The following is a 16,988-nucleotide window of genomic DNA, read 5'->3' on the forward strand; positions in this document are numbered from 1 at the left end:
CTAGGGGCCCTGTTGGTTTTAGCAAACACACTGCCTTCAGCAAACTAAACCACTGCAGCTCGAGAGAGAGATGTCCATAGACTCCATTTTTCAACAGTTCTACAGCTGTTATTGTGAAACATGTTCATTCAAAAGTTTACTTCAGGATCTTGAGAGACAGAAACGCATGTGTAACAACCTACCTAATGACAATGACTGCAGTTGTCCACAAAGTTACCAAATAACTGGAGTAATGAATTAAAAGTATATGTATGTGTGTTTATTGTCAGCTAGTCATGTAAAGAAGATCTGCAACACAGGGTGAAGGTAGGGGGACAAGGGTTAAAAATTACAGCATGTCTCTGTTACTGCAGGAAGGAAGAACAATTTCCTATGTAGCTTCCACAGCTGGTTCCAATTCCATTACTGTTTCGATTACTAATTCTCCCATGCCACCCATAAATTACCTTCAAAACATTAACATTTAAGCTCTCTTATAGCAGCACAATTTTATGTAATGTGACATGAGGATAAATTGCTAAGTGACTTTATGCATCTGGAAAGAGGAAAAGATACATTTATATTGCATGGACTTCAGGTCCATGCTTGGTAGAAACACACCTTCCTTCATGCTTCACTCAGGTATACTCTTTTATCTAAAGCTTATGACAGAAGAATGCAGTGCATTAGGACCAGATTATCTATCTCTTATTGCTAAGATGGTTGCAATACCCAACAACACTGCAATAATTTTTAAGATGTTCAAGTGAACTACTAAGCACTAGGTTGTAAATGGTAACCAGTGTGAATATCCTAGCTTTATCCGGAATCATATAAAGCAAATAATTATAAAATGTTGTGCCTAACAATTATGAAACATGCTTGTCTTCTGAGCACTTTTATTGGTGTATTTTACTACAGTACCAATATATGTTGAAAACCCTCCAGCACATTGTATCAAAAATACTGATTTCCACATAGGTAATGCAGTGAAAATTCCAAATTATTACAATTAAACCTGACAGGACACACAACTAGACAGAAAGACACTGATTTCCACAAAGCAATCACACTTAACTGTTCAGTATGGCTCAGCTCTGGGTCATACAGGAAAGGAACAAAGACCTCAACACAGCTTCCAGTGGAATGTCACCCATGTTAAATCCAACATTTATTATAGACACTCTTTAAGGAGCCTGAAGCATACGAGTACACAGAAGTAATGCTTTCACTTTTTAACCCAGACTAACATAAAGATCCATTGTCTTGACAACATGAACTGTCGTGCACAGAAAAAGAACACAAAAAGTCAACATCATAACTACCTGAAATACCTCATTTTAGATTTTTACAGACATTATTTAAGATCTCATACATCTTTCTTTCTTCCTTCCTAACAGATAAAAAACATAGATTACATACAACCTGTGATATCTCTCCTTATTCAATAGGTTTCTTGATCTTTAGAAGGAGTTGCATACAATACTCCATACTATACAAAGATTACTTGAGTTACAGGAAAAATCTTCCTTTTACAATCTAAAGCTTAAGTTTGGATTATATGATTCAAATGAAATTGCTATTACTCGTATACATAATAAACTTTTAAAAAATCTATCTGAAATGGATTAACAACAATATGCATCTTCAACTTGGTCGTAACAGACAGTTACCATTTTTAGTTCATACCAATCTAGTACAAAGATGGCAGTTTCAGATATTCAGATGAAACTCTACAATTACTTTTTTTCAAGAGTCAGAAAAGAAAAGCACAGTCCATAGATATAAAGAACTCCATATTCCAGACCAGGTATCTACTACATATCTGCTGTAAAATTTTCAATATGAAAATTGCTTTTGTGCTTGTATGTTTTAAATAGGATATAATGCCCCACCTTGCAGGTGTGCTATGCTGATACTCCAGTAAGTATAGTATGTTTGTTCATTGAGCCACTCAGATTCCACTAAGACAGAAATCATTATTAATGCCAATTACTAACAAACAATCATTGAATAGTTTATGTTGATAGGGACCTGTAAAGGTCACCTAGTGCAATGCCCCTTCAATCAACAGGGATATATTCAACTAGGTCACATTGCACAGACCTATGTTCAACTTGGACTTGAATTTTGTTTCCAGGGTTGGGGCATGTACCATCTCTCTTTGGGTAACCTGTTCCAGTATTTTACAGGCCTCAGCATAAAAAAACCTTGTATCTAAGCTAAATCAACCCTCTTTTAGCTCAATGCCATGACCCCTTATAGGCCCTGCTAAAATGTTTGTCCCCATCTTTCTTGTGGAGCTCCTTTGGGTACTGAAAGGCTGCAGGAAGTGTCTTCTCTTCAGGTTCCAATTCTCTCAGCCTTTTCATCACATGAGAGGTGCTGCAGCACCTAAGCATCTTTGCGGCCCTTCCCTAGACTCACTCTGAAAAGGTCCCTGTCCTTATTTTCTGTGCTGGGGGCCCAGAGCTGGATTCAGTGCTCCAGGTAGATCTCACCAGAGCAGAGCAGAGGGGCAGAATCCCCTACCTCCCCTGCTGCCCACAGGATTCTGGATGCAGCCCAGGCTTTTGGGACTGCAAGCACACATTGCCAAGTCATTTCCAGCTTTTCATTCCCAAGTTCTTCTTGGCAGGGTTGCTCTCCATGCCTTTGTCCTCCAGGGATGTAAAAACAAATTAAAAACCCTCCAAAAAGGGGGGAAAAAATAACAAGCTTTGTGTATAATGCTTATGTTACAAGTGCAGTCTTGATGCTGTTAAGAAAACAGATCCATGGTATTTCATACATCCTGGCTGACTGATTGGTGAGGTTCCTAGCGAATTCATGATTCCATAACTACTGTTTCCATTAAAAAAGCAAGCTCTGTCTATAAAAATCCTCTAGCAGATCTTCCCCTGTAATAAGCAAGTCCAACATTCTATTCTATTAAAAAAGAAACAAAAGTACAAATTATGCCAAAAAACGTGCGTGAGAGAAGCACAGAGTTTATAAACACTTACTGGCTTTTCACAGGAAAATCTGAAGTGGTGGGCGGGAACATATGACCCATAAAATAATCTGAATCAAATGCAGTCCAAGATTTTTTGCTCATATTTGTTCAAATTCCCTGTTATGGACATATTCCAGACAACTAATAAGGAAGCCAAAACAAGGATTCCCAATTTTGCACAGTTGCTGCAATTGGGCAGAAGTTAACTCCTGTTTCTGGAATTCATTCTGTAAGACCAAATTCTTCACATTAACCTCATGTTTGACATCCCCCTTGAACGTGTGATCCACTAAATGACATGGTTTAGTTCTGAAACTAATGCCATCTCATATAACACCTCCTGCTGTCCCAAACTTGATTGTTAGGCCTGTTAAGACCTTACCTCTTGGGAGCCACACAAAATGGACAGTAGATACGCTTCTGAAACAAACTGTTTCACAGTGAGTTTTTCAATGCCATTATTCTATTTACAGAAAAATTGCAAAGTAAAGGCCATTTGAGGGCACTTTTCTTTACATGCTTGCTTTCAGAATTTACCTGGCCTTCCCTATCATACATTTCAGATACTCTAGATCCTCATTTCATTTAGCTACCACAAGTAACATGCAGTCTGAGACAGCAAAAATAGATATCTGTGTAGAGAATGATGGCAACCCCTTGTCTTTAGATTCTTGTCATGAGATCTGATAAACCACTACAGAAAGGAAGCAACTGCCTTCATTTTATTTAGTGAGTAAAATTACGGAGTTTAGTATTCACTACATAAATCAATTCTTTTAGAAATGACTGTGTAGCACTATTAAAATGGGAAACCTTTTAAAATGCAGAAACCCTGACACTGGGTAAATTCTTCCTACCTGTGAACCACCTACCCTTAGAATTTCAGTGTAATACAGAATTAAGGAAATGGAGAAAGCAAAAGAATCCTGCTTTTAAAACAAAATCATCAATTTGAGACAAGCAGGTACAAAAACTATTAAAACCACTACCAAGTTACTCATGTATTCTGAAATTGTCACAGTCACTATGATACCGAACAATTCCAGTAGCATGGACCACAGGCGAGGGAACAAGCTAGAAAGAGTGAGCAAATACATATAAATAGATTTTTGCAGCTGGTTGTGGATATCAAAGACTTACAAGTATCTATTAATACTGACAGGGACTGAGCAGATAGAAATTGCACTATTAAAATTTTGCACAATAAAGGGAGGGGAAGAGTTCTGGCTAAGACACTGGAATTTTTCATAAGGTTATGTATTTGCCCCAAATGATATTTACTGTTCTAGTGTCCACAAATTTGCACTTAAAGAACTCAAATAACCAAGAAGCTATAATATGAACTGCACACAATTTAACCCATCCACCCCGAAAGGATGAAAGACCTGACATGACCTTCTTAGAACTTGTAATTACAACAAGGTATGGCATGTTAAGCCTCATGCTTACACAGTAAGCCCTGCTCACTGTAAAAGTGCCAAGCTGAGAGATTACTGTCAGTGTGCCTCCTGCATGCCTTTTTAGCTAGAAGAATGGCACACAGCAAGGTCAAGCAGTGTATTGTCAGGGGCTGCCACACAGTATTTTCAAAGCATCTACAAACCTAAAGCTGGTTTGTTATCTTTGATAAAAGATGAGCTGTTACAGATTAAAGATAAATTAAATATTATTTATTCAACTTATTTCAAATAGAAACATTCTGAATGTTTGGATTCTCATCAGCTCCTGGCCTGCAAGACAAACGTCCTAACACAGAAAGCCTAAGCCTACCAATGATCTTTCTCTAAGATGATCTAGGCTCAATCACTCCTGATTTAATTTCCTTTATCTACAAAAACTTCAATACTTACAAGGAGCTTTGAACCAGAAACAAAGCAAGTTCTAGGAAATTTCAGTTACTGGGAAATTTTCCTGACCAATTTAGTTCTGAAAATGAGCCAATTACCTTAGTAGCTATGTAATCATATGAGAAAACACAGCATAAAATACTTTTTAATTTTCATATAAATTTGGTTTAAAATGCTCAAAAAAAAAAAATCACTAACTAATATTCCAAAAAAGTGAACACACAAGAAGTGGCAAGGCTGACTCCAGAAAAAATAAAAATCCTTACTATACTTGGAAAGTAAGTAAGTTTGATAAATACACACCAGTCAGAAGGAAACATGAATCTGCAATCCCAAATTTTTAATTTCTTTTTCTCACAATACTTTGAAAATTTTCAACACTTTAAAGCATTACTGAGAGTAACATGAACTCTTCTTCAGACACCCACCCACAAGATGCAGCCAGATACAAAATTTTATCTATAAAATTTTGGGTAGCTTCTGTGGTGTTTTCCCACCCACTCAAACCTGGTTGCAGAGTCCCTCATGAGGATACTCCCTAGAAGTACTAGACAGAGTTGCAGCTTCCATTAATTACTACACTATGAGATGATTCTCAAGAGGTAAACTAATGCAAATTGCATTAAACTGTATACAGAGTTAAACTACAGCTGACAACTATTATATTTTTAACAGGATAGGACCAGTTTTCATAACTATCATGTGAATTGGGCAGATGCTTATTTAAAATAGACTTATAAATAGCATAGCTGAAACTGATTTAGATCTAGTGACATTCATTTTACTCAGAGGAATTAATATTTCTGCTGAAAATGCATTGAGTTATTTTACTACTACTCATTCATTGAAAAACAGAATGCAGTTTCTTATTTGGAAAACAAGACTTTGAGAAATCACAGGAAACTACCATTAGGCTTTCTCATAAATTCACTGTCTACTCAATAAATCATAATTGTCTTCCCTAAGAAAAAAAATTTACGGACATCAACTGGACTAAACCTTACACCATTAACTTAGAGATCATTGAAAGAATCTGCCTTTAAAATTGCAGTTGTCCAACGCAAAAACTTTACTACTTACAGGCTTGCACTGTCACAAATATAAACATTTGTTGTTTTAAAAATCTCTTTCATTAGTTCTTTTACAGAAAGGAGAAAAATATGAGAGTCACAAGAGATAGGGATGCAAGCAGGAATGGGAAAGAGAGGATCAACAAAATGCCTGATTCCTAAAAGGCACTTTAGGAAGAGCAATTAATTATGTCAGAGTACTGGTCTGAAAAAAAGAAAAAAAAAAAACAAAAAAGAAATTTAAAAAAATCCCAAAACTAACTGGCTGTCCTCACCAAAGAAAATGCTAGATAAGGCAGCATTTAATCATGAAACAGAGAAACAACTCTGAAGGACTCTGAGAAAAGAAATGTAATAAATGCCAAGTTAAAACAAATGAAGTTTTTAAAACAAGTACTTATTGAGAGAAACACATGTCAGAATTCCTAAACTATTTTCTATTGAGATGTACTGTGAAATTACTCTCACATTGTTATTTCTAGAATTTAAATTTGGATGTCACTCTTCTAATGAGTCAAAAATTATCACTCTTATGTGTGACCCAACACTTAACCTTGTGTGCCTGCACACCCCATGTATGTCATCCAAATGAGACAGCATTTTTTAAACACAAGGAAAAGTAAATGTATGAAAAAAACGCAGAAGTGATAGAAAAGGGAAAAAAAAAAACAGTACATGGGGGTTTACAGCTTCTCCAGAATTTTAATATTTTCTACAGAAAAAAATTATGGAGATGAACACCAAATTATTTTCAGGTGGTCTTAAGGCATCTAAAATGGCATAGAATGTTCATAAAGACCAAGACTTGACATTGTAGACCAAGCAGAAGTTGTCATTAAAATGATTCAGCACTCTGTGTCACAGTGATCTGATAAAACAGACATGTTCTGTTTGAAGACACTGAGGATGATTAAGCTACTGAAATTTTTCTTCTAAATTTCCATTTCTGACATTTTTGGTACTCAGTAGAAAAGGCAGCAAATTAACTCCAAGAAGGAATGACACTGAGAAATATCTTAATTCATACATTTAAGACAAGATCAGTTACTTTGTGGCATCAGTTTTGCAAGGGACATACCCTGACTATTTGAACTGCAAAAAGTTGCAAATCTGGTGGCATTGAAAGCCAACTGATGCCCACAGATGCCACACATAGCCTGACATGCACATTTGCCTTCTTTGATGAGACCAGCATGTTCTAAAACACCCCAAGTAACAGACTGGTTAGATAAAGATACCTTCATAAATCCAGACAATCCATGAAACTTTTAAGATTACTGAGCTAAGAAAAAAACACTTCCACTGCTGCATCAATCCTAAGTAACTTTTCCATCCTCCAACTAATCTTCCTAAGTTGACAACTGCATTTTTAACATGAGAGAATAAAGGAAAAGGCTATATATATAACATGATTTATTTATTTTTTTGCTTCCCTCTTTAAATTAAAGTATTAAATCCCATTGTTTAATGGGAGTGTAGTGCATAAAAGCAAAAGAACAGCTAATACACAAAATAGTAGAGGCAAAGATTAATATAAAATTTATCCTCATTCATAGGACATTGCAACTATAATGAAGGTTATCAGCTCTTTCTGACACCTGAATTGCTCTAGAAATATACACTCTACAGTAAGTCAAATGGGGAAATACCACTACCTTTGTGATATCTGAAATACTTGCCTGAAAAAAAACAAGCCAGATTTTCTAACATTTCCATGAAAATAACTAATATCAATTAGAACTCTAGCTTCTGCTTTCATTCTAGACACTTGAATTAATTAAATAATTCTTCAAAGCCATTTCTTTCCACAACAGAAGTTTTGGTCACATGTAGAAAAATAAGTTCTATTCCTGATTTCTACACCTCTTGCAGAATTTCTTTCCTGCATTGCCCTGGCTCCAGCCCAGATTGGCATGACCGGGCGTGGACAAGACATTATACTACTCAGTTACACCTCATGTGAGTGCCAGGGGCAGGGAAAACGGATTCTTCAAAGAAGAATGACATTCCTTTTCCAGTCACCAGAAGCCATTCACCTTTGCTTAACTGTCCCAGGCATGGAGACCATTTTCCATGTGAATCTCCCTCTTTGCATACTTTGACTATTAATATTCTTTATTAATACTGTTACTCTTTACTTTCATATCAATTGCTGAATCTAGTAAATTGTTCTTATCTCAACTCGTGATCTCTGCCTTTTGTGTCTCCCACCAGAAGGAGGGAGGGGAGCAGCTCGTGTTCTTCTTTTTAATGGAAGTACTAAATTGGGGAATACCATTCCCAAACTGTGACATGGTTCATACTCATTATTATATGAAAGATGACCTAGGGGGCCTCTGTACTGCGAAAGGTCACTATGACTGACTGAGTTCAACCCTTATTTAAGCCCTTTGTTTCACCACATGAGAATGCTCACTGGAATTAATCCCACACATCCAAATAATCCAAATCAAATGTCTTTCTTCTTTCTGTATTTGGCTATTTGAATATTTATTAATCTTTAGTTAAAATGGTATGTCAAGTAAACATTCATGAATAGTACACAAGGTAACGCAATAAAATACTATCCATGATCCTAAGAATTTGAAGATAATTTTATTAGGCTTTAAATACAAAAAAAAAGGATAAGCAGGAGTAAAGGAAGAAAGTTCAGTGCGATAGTTGGGTGATCTGGATACTGTTAGCATCAAGTATATGTAGTCCCTGTATACTGCTAAGTGCTCACCTGCAAATAAGAGATGCCACTGCAGGAGTTGTAAAACAATACGTGTGGTAGACTCACATTCATAAAAATCCAAAGCCATCTTTTAAACAAACAGCAGACATTCCTAGAGTCAACAAAACTGCTCTCCAAGGATTCTATTGGAGTGGTCTGCAGTTCCAACAGTTTAACATAAATCATTCGTGAAGACTTGTTCACAGGAGAGGAAGTGTAACTGCATGTCACTTACACTCTTCCTTCAAATCCAATCCTTTTAAATTATTTATTTGTCCCCACCATAAATATTTCAAATAGTTGTTATCATCCACTTCATTCTCCTCTTGATTCCTCTGTACCTGTATTTCTCATTATTCTGTTTACAGAACCAACAATTTTTCAAAAAGACAACACTCACATGCCAAATAAAGAACAAAATTGGTTATCTTCAATTTGTGCTTTCCACAGTGATGCCAACAACTTTGAATATAGTGTGACCATTGCTGTTCCCTGGCCAAATTTAAAAAGATTTTATTTTAACACTGATAGAAACAATATGCTATTAGTGCTTCTTTTTAAAAGTATATAGGAAATTTCTTGCAATGGCCAAAAAAATGCATCAAGCATCACGTAAAGAGGCAGTCACCATTTTGTTTTGACTCTGTATTCGGTTCTCAAAGAATAACTTAATTTCAGTATCTTCACTTCCAAATATCCTAACTTTAACTGAAAGTAAAGAAAGCAATATTCAGGACAGAACCATTCATATACCATTGCATGTACCAATGTTCAGCATTGCGCTGCATTTATCATTGCATGTACCGTTACAACCCAATCTTGTTAAATAATACTGTATCAAAAGTACAGTCTTGTGACTGAGATAAATATGCAGGGTATGTGCTTAGAAAGACTTTTTTTTTTTTTTCTTAAGGGGTAGGTCACAGAATTGTACAGTCTCAAGGTTATACATGCCTTAAATATACTTGCAGGAAAAAAACCTAGATGTCTACTATCCCTCCAAGCACAGTAGAGGACATTAGCTTCCACAAAATCTTGTGCTATAAAGAAATCAAGGGTCTCGGAGGGATGAGCACAAGGATCCCAGGTTTTAACTGTGGAAGGTTTATTGCCACGGTGTAACTGGCCTTGAGATGAAGAACACTTTGCATCAGTCTTAACAGCTCCCTCTTCAAACACAGAAATGGTACCAGCAGCTCCTAAAAAAGGCTTTCTTCAGGCTACACCAGCTAAAGCTGACCTGCTAAAGGGTCTCTAAAAGAGCTGATAAAATGTAAAAACAGGACATAAGAAGATTTTTGAACTTCATTAAAAAGGGCAGTAAAAACTATAATTATGTTCTGTTTCACATTTTAAGAATGGTAAAATCACCTCTGTCTTTAGAGCACCTCGCAGTCAACAAACATATGCCTCTTAATGCTCTCACAAAGTATTTCTGGAAACAAACTCACAGGACCCTAAGTACCTATCTGCAGGGAAAACGTTCTAATATTTTTCGTATTCTGTCATATTACAAATAATTTAAAATCTGTATCATCCACCAAAAAGCATGGTGTGATATACAGCAAAGAAGGCTTGGTCTTACTAAGTTCTGCAGAATCAAGCAATAGAGATCTTGCAAGTAGTACACTCTAGGAACAACTGGCAGTCATGAACTCTGGGGCACTCAGCTAAAGAGGAGATGAGCAAATACTCCACGCCTTTTTATTGAAGACCAACATTCCTTAAGGGAATTATCTTGTTAGCTTCCTCTCCAAATGATGATCTGTTTCTTAAGTTGAGTATTCCTTTCTTTACAGCTTCTGCTTGATTCCCTCACATTGGAAGACAGAGACCAATTATATTGTTTTCTTCTAATTTTTGCAAAGTTTGCAAATCTGTTTCAACTCCCTTTGCATATGATCTTTCTCAGTCTTTGCAGCACATCAGTGATCCTTAGAAAAATGTCACAACTTGTACCAAGTTTAATATAAATAAAATACATTTACGTAATTTCCATTGTTAAGACTTCAGAACATATCATGCATATATATGAAAAAACCATTTGCTTCATTTTTATATAGGAAAGTAACACACAAGAAAATTTGATGTAATGGTTAACTTCTAACTTTGTTCAGCTTACTATACTTTTTCCTCTTTGGACAGGAAAATGACTGGGTAAATAAGATTCAGCAGTTATAGGACAGACAATTCTCAGTCTAAATCTTAAAAATCCTTAGGAAGACTAAAAATTCCCACAACATTTATTTATTTTTACAACACTATAATTTTTAGTCTGGTACCACAGCCAAATTCTAATTGGAGCAATTACAGTCTACTTAAATTCTCCATCTAAATCAGCAGGAAATGGCTTCCTTCAATTCTGAACAAGTATTACTGGTATGTCCTGTTAAACTTCTAAAAAAAATTTTTAAATATCTCCAAATTATTCTAAAACCTGAAATACAGCTATGCTATCATTTTGGAAACAGGCCAAATCAGAGTACAGCCTTGGGCTGTGAAAAGGCCCAAGGCTGTACTTGTTTCAGGGACATAATTACAACATGATTAGTATCCCTTTGGTGCTGCAGGGAGAAACAGTTCTCTGTTCCAAAGGAGAATGAATTGTAACTTCAGCTCCAAATAGGAGGTAAATCCTTGCAAAGCCATCTGGCAAATTCTTTAACAATCACCTTTACCTGTTGCCTAAAGCCAGAAAAAATGTCACAAGATGTTAACACTATATTATGTTTTGTTAAAGATCTCAGCACATCTTCTAATGACAGGTAGAACAGAGCATTGGCAGATACACACTCTGTCACTAATGTCTTCTAACATGAGTCATCCGTTCCCTTGAAAAATGTTTATGTCCTAGATTTAAATCTAACTACCAATCCTGACACAACTGCTCTTGCTAGTCTTTGTCCCTCCTCAGACAGGTTTTGAGTGCACAGATATCAGACAGACTCCCAGTGCATTTTGACAGGCAAATAAAAGCTGGCCAAGCCTCTACTCTATTTCCCAATCCAAAATTTAACACATGCAATAGTGTCTTCATTATCCATTTGCCCTCCTGCAAAATGAGCTGTTTTCTCTTTTAAAGATTCTCCTGAAATTTTCTAGAAAGATTTAGATCAAGATAGATCAGTACTGAGAAACTTCACACTACAAAAGATGCTCTGCTTCCACTCTCCCCCTCTCGCCTTACAACCATGCGAAAAATGGACACCAACAATCCCATCAGGTTTTTACACCCTCAGAAGAAAAGGCACCACAGAAAAGTGCTGATCGCAGCTCAAATAGCCAATTTGATGATCACAACTCAAATAGCCAAACAGCCAATTCAAATAGATTTAATTTTCCTCACTCCCCAAATTAATGCACACCTTTTATATAGAACAGGATACTACACCAAGAGGAAAATATCAGAGGGAAATAATACCAAATCTACCTATTATCCTTAAAATGTACTTGACAGACCACTATTCCTTAGGCTACTACAAAACAAGCATTGTAATGCATTTAGATAAATACTCACGAGCATATTGTGGTTTGTTTAGTATCGCCACTTTTGACACAAATGGAAGAGAATGATAACAAATTAGCAAGTCATTTAATCTAAATATTTATTTGTTAAATGCAACTAATCATCAGTATCAACACAGATTAATGAAACACAGAAAAATCCTTTAAAACAGGACCACAAAGACTTGCAGATATCAAATGAACTTATATCAATTTGGGGGAAAAGTACCGCAAGTCAGAATTCACACATTCAATGCAATATCTAAGGCTCTGTTAAAAAGTTGTGTTTGGTTTGTATCACAGATGATTTATGCAAACTAGAAAAATGCATAATAATCAAAAAATACCAGCACCAATTCAAAACATTGAGCAATTAACTGCTGTTAGAAATTTTCCCATAAAAACACCATGAAGGAATGAAAAATTCCTATCAAAGAAAATAACCACCAGCTACTCCTTCCACTTTAATGTTTCTTTAGTAAAATAACTCATGTAAGCTGGGCAGTCCTGGGTCAACCCTGGACTCAAAAGTTGTCTGCCTCATAGCAAGCCAAATTTGACAAGTGTCTCTACTTACAGTCTGTCATAAGAAAGCAAAAACAACTGAACAAGTAATAGTGAAAAAAACCCCACATCTAAAAGTCATGCTTGAGAGAAAGTGGGAAAATGTCAGGGTGAAGCCAGTATTTTGGTGTATTTTATCCGTCATACAAAATTCACAAGACTTCAGATTACAAATTATATACCACAACACCTAGAACTACTGAAGAAAAATTTTATTCCTTAAGGATCGAAGCCACAGATTCTTGTGTTTTCAAGAAATTATCTCAGCAGCAAAATGTGATAATAAAAGAGAGAGTCTCACACTACATCTGGGAAAAAAATATTCAGCTTTCAGTTTCTTCTGTCTGAGTTCTGCACCCATGCATACCATCCATCGGCTACGTACAAGCAAGAGAAAGGAATCACAGAGTTCTCATAACTGCAACACCTGCCTTCCTTGGGGCTCGCCAGATCATACGGTGATCACCAATCGATCAACAGGAAACCAGGAAAGCACAGCTGCTTCCTGATTCACTTCACAGGAAAGAAAATAACTGAGTTTATGAGTAGCAGTAAGGGAAGGCTCTAGACCCCAAAGGCCTCTGGCATTTACACTGACACAAAATCTCCCCAGTTATAAATTAACTGTTTAGACTGAAAACCCACAAGTCTCATATTTCTGCTGCTCTGCTTATTCTCAACCAAATCTATTCTAGACTGTTTTGTAACTATTGTCCTAAGTTCAGACAAACTTAAATCACACCAGACTGCAAGTTACCTTTCTGTCTGAAACCTTTCATTAGGGTCTTTTAACTCTGCTCGCCAGTAACTTCACTTCATCAAGCCAGTTGTAGCATTATTCAAATACGTACGAATAAAAAGTAAATACCAGAATCTTGTTAGAAATTAAAACAGACAATCAGGACAGTGACTACTGAGAAAGACAGGGTAAAGTAAAGTCAGCTGCTTTTGCAAATTGTTTTTGGAGAAGCTGGCAGCAAAGAAACAGTGATTTTAATATAATAGTACCCGTAGCAACTGAAACCCACTGAGTCTAATGCCCTCGGGAACAGAGACCAACTTCACAGTGCCCTAACAGCTAGAAGTTAAGAGAACTCTGGACATAGATCAACAGTGAGCAAACTTAGATTTATGTCATTCTCAAAGAAAATTCCAGATTTATCTTTTCGTGGTTCCCTGAGTCAGAACAAGTCATCTGTGGGGTACAGGTACAATGACAGGAGATATGGGACCAAAATGTACAGTTTAATAATTATAGAAATCCATATGCTACAGTGAATCAAGTGAATCAGACAGAGAGATATAAACACCTAAAGACACCAAAATTTCGCACCACTTATCCCCTATAGGTAAACAAAAAACAAAAAAAGAAAACTTTGTCACCATGTAAGTTTAGGCTTACTCTAAAAATGAGTTTTGTCATGGCTTAAGAAGCTCCTCTCAAGCATTTAAAAAGAGTTCTCTAAACTTTAAAATATAAGTTCAAAACATGCAAGGTAAGAGATGTTACAGAAAAAGAACAAACAAACTGAATCATGAGTAAAAACAAAAAACAAAACAAAAAAAAAATCAAAAGGAAAGTCTTGGGACCCCTGGAAATTCAGGGGTTTTTAGTTTGGTTTACATTTGTGTAACAGGACATCCAGGTCTTTTTCTGTAAGCAGACAGTTCAATACAGCAGTAAGTAAGACTGTTTTCACATGACTTCTATCATTGTTGTTACACATGGAAACTATCACACAAAACCCAATGCCACAAAATATTCTATCCAGGCAGTTTTGAAGAACAAACACTAAACCAATAATCTTTTCACAGAATCATCAAATAATCAAGGTTGGAAGAGTCCTTTAAAATCATTTGGTCCAACCCAGCACTACCACTATAACCCTTAAATCACCAAACCACAGTGATAGTTAGTGCTAGATCCAGATGCCTTTTCATTAAATAGAGGAATGCTGTTTAACTGAATATCTGTAATACCAAAGTTAGGCTATTAGGAGCTCTCTTGATTTCAACATAGATAGAAAAATCTGTATTCTTAACAACAAACAAGTCTGGCACTAATTTAGAAAAAAAAGCAAACCAAAATAAACACAAGTAAACAAAAACAAACAAACAAACAACAAGCTCCCAGCTACCAGACCTAATTTTCTAAAACCAGTTTTGGCACAACAGTTCTCCCTAGATTAAAGCCTACCTCTGCCTCCTCTTTCTCCTATAAAATTCAACATATGCTTTGGGAAATAAATAATTTAAAATAGCTGTATTAAATATTTATTCATCTAGTTCTTTCATAACACAAAAACAAAAAGTAAACAATATACACTAATTGATGTTGAATTACCCTTGAGACTCACATGTGTATTTTTGTTTTAAATCCTGGTATTTTGAAATAAAACTAGTTATTTGCATTTGATGAATTAGCATTAGAAAAACAGAAAAAGTGCAAGAAAAACAGAAAACCTGCATTTTGAACAAGTCATACATCACCTGGGAATTCCATCAAAAGGAATGGCCCTCATACAAATCAGAGCCCACTCAAAGGATTAAAACATTAAGGAGAAGCAAGCTACTTACATTATCTTCCTCCTCTGTATCATCATTGTCATTGTCATCATCACTATCCTTGAACCCAGGGGGAAGTGGTGGCCCGATGAATTCATCATCATCGTCGTCGTCATCATCATCATCATCAGTATCCTCAGCTGGACCTTTAGCAGAACTCTGGGATTGCATAGAAGGACCACTTAACACCTCGTTTGAGTTGTCCTCACTTTCACTACACACTGCCTCTCTGCAAGAAAAATTTAAAACATTATTATTTGAAGAATACTGTCACTTCCACTGCAGTTTTCAGATAAAAGATGTTGAGCACTCTTGTAAATCAGTAGACACCAAAACTAGCAGCAAAATGCACACCAACTTTCATTAACAGTGTGGGCCCACCATCATCTTTTGAAACACTCTCAAGCGTTTCAAAAGTTACATTAAATTACCATTCTGCTGTTGCCCAAATCGGTTCTGCAAACACATTATTTTGACATGTGGAAATTTCTGAAAAGCTGAGTTGTGTCTATGTTCGTGCAGTTTATTCAAAACAGCCGTGCTCCCTCTGCTGGCAGTTCCCAAGCCACGCACTCAAACGGGCAGAAGGACTATTGAGAGAAGCTCAACTTCTAAGGCTTCCTTTGGGAGCTTATATTTTCAGAATTTTTAAGTGAGCAGGCTGAAAAAAATAGTCTTCCTTTCCCGTTTCTTTGTTAAACTACAGCGGTATTGTTTTGTTTGGGTTTATTTTAAGGTGTAGGTTATCACTTTAAGACTATAATAAAAATCACAAAAGTTTAGGAACATAAAGAAAGACTAAGAAAATTGGTTCTGACCTATACAGCTGTACAAGCAGGTACTAAGTTGCACGGGAAAAAATTTTGTTGGGCAAGCAATTTAAACTGTGTTTCAAGAAGAAAAGAGAATAAACTAAAACCAACATGACTTAGGTCCATCCCACAGATGTTACAGGGAAGAGCCGGGTTTGTATGCCTGATAGCTTGTCTAATAAAGACCAAGATCAGAATATGACCACCTAACAAATCCAACACAAATATAAAGAACATCTCTTACTCTACAATAATAGGACAATTGTTATCCGTTTATCAAAGGGAAGGTTTTCCAGCATGTGAGGCACAGATTGGGATCCTCAAAACTAACTCCATAATACTACATGCAAAAGAGCTGTATTTTGAAAGCTGATACACATTCCTACACTAGCAAACAACACACCTTTTCCACAAAAGCCAAAGCATTTAATTAGTTTTGGAATGAAACTAAATAGGAACTGTGCCAGTGACAACCATGTATACAACATAATGATTCAAGGAAGCCATTCCAATCCCTGAGACCGAAATTTTCAGACACCCAAGATCAGTATCTGCCTTTCTTCCTAATTACCTCGATAATTCTCTCATTTGCTGTGAAGGAAATTGATCAAATCAAACATTTCAGTATTCTGAGGGAGAGCACAGCCATTCTGCATGTGACTTGGTCAGAGCTGCAGTGCAATTTTTCACCACACTCCAAGCACAGCAAGGAGAGCCAAAAACTCCAGCAATAGCTACAGGTATCCTCTGTCTTGACTGGGATACAAACATAAAACACACCGATGCAGCCAGACCAAATGCCCATCTACCTTTTTGACATCAGCTTGGAGTGGCGCTGACAGAAAGGACAAAGCAAGTGATGTTTTCCTCAACTTCTAATCTTACAATCTTAGTCTGCCTTGGGCTGTGAAGAAAGAACTATTTCCCAGCCCCTTT

The 16,988-nt window shown here is 36.4% G+C and overlaps 1 protein-coding gene across 1 annotated transcript in view; it reads right to left on the reverse strand.

Annotated features, from left to right (window-relative positions):
* Nucleotides 1-16,988, reverse strand: part of WDR70 (WD repeat domain 70) — a 131,731-nt gene that overhangs the window by 110,162 nt on the left and 4,581 nt on the right. Inside the window, exon 5 of the mRNA XM_050986878.1 lies at nucleotides 15,253-15,469. Coding sequence (XP_050842835.1) covers nucleotides 15,253-15,469 — 217 coding nt within the window. The remainder of the gene's footprint in view (nucleotides 1-15,252; nucleotides 15,470-16,988) is intronic.

Source organism: Serinus canaria, chromosome Z (genome assembly GCF_022539315.1).
Source record: "Serinus canaria isolate serCan28SL12 chromosome Z, serCan2020, whole genome shotgun sequence".
Classification (NCBI taxonomy): Eukaryota; Metazoa; Chordata; class Aves; order Passeriformes; family Fringillidae; genus Serinus; species Serinus canaria.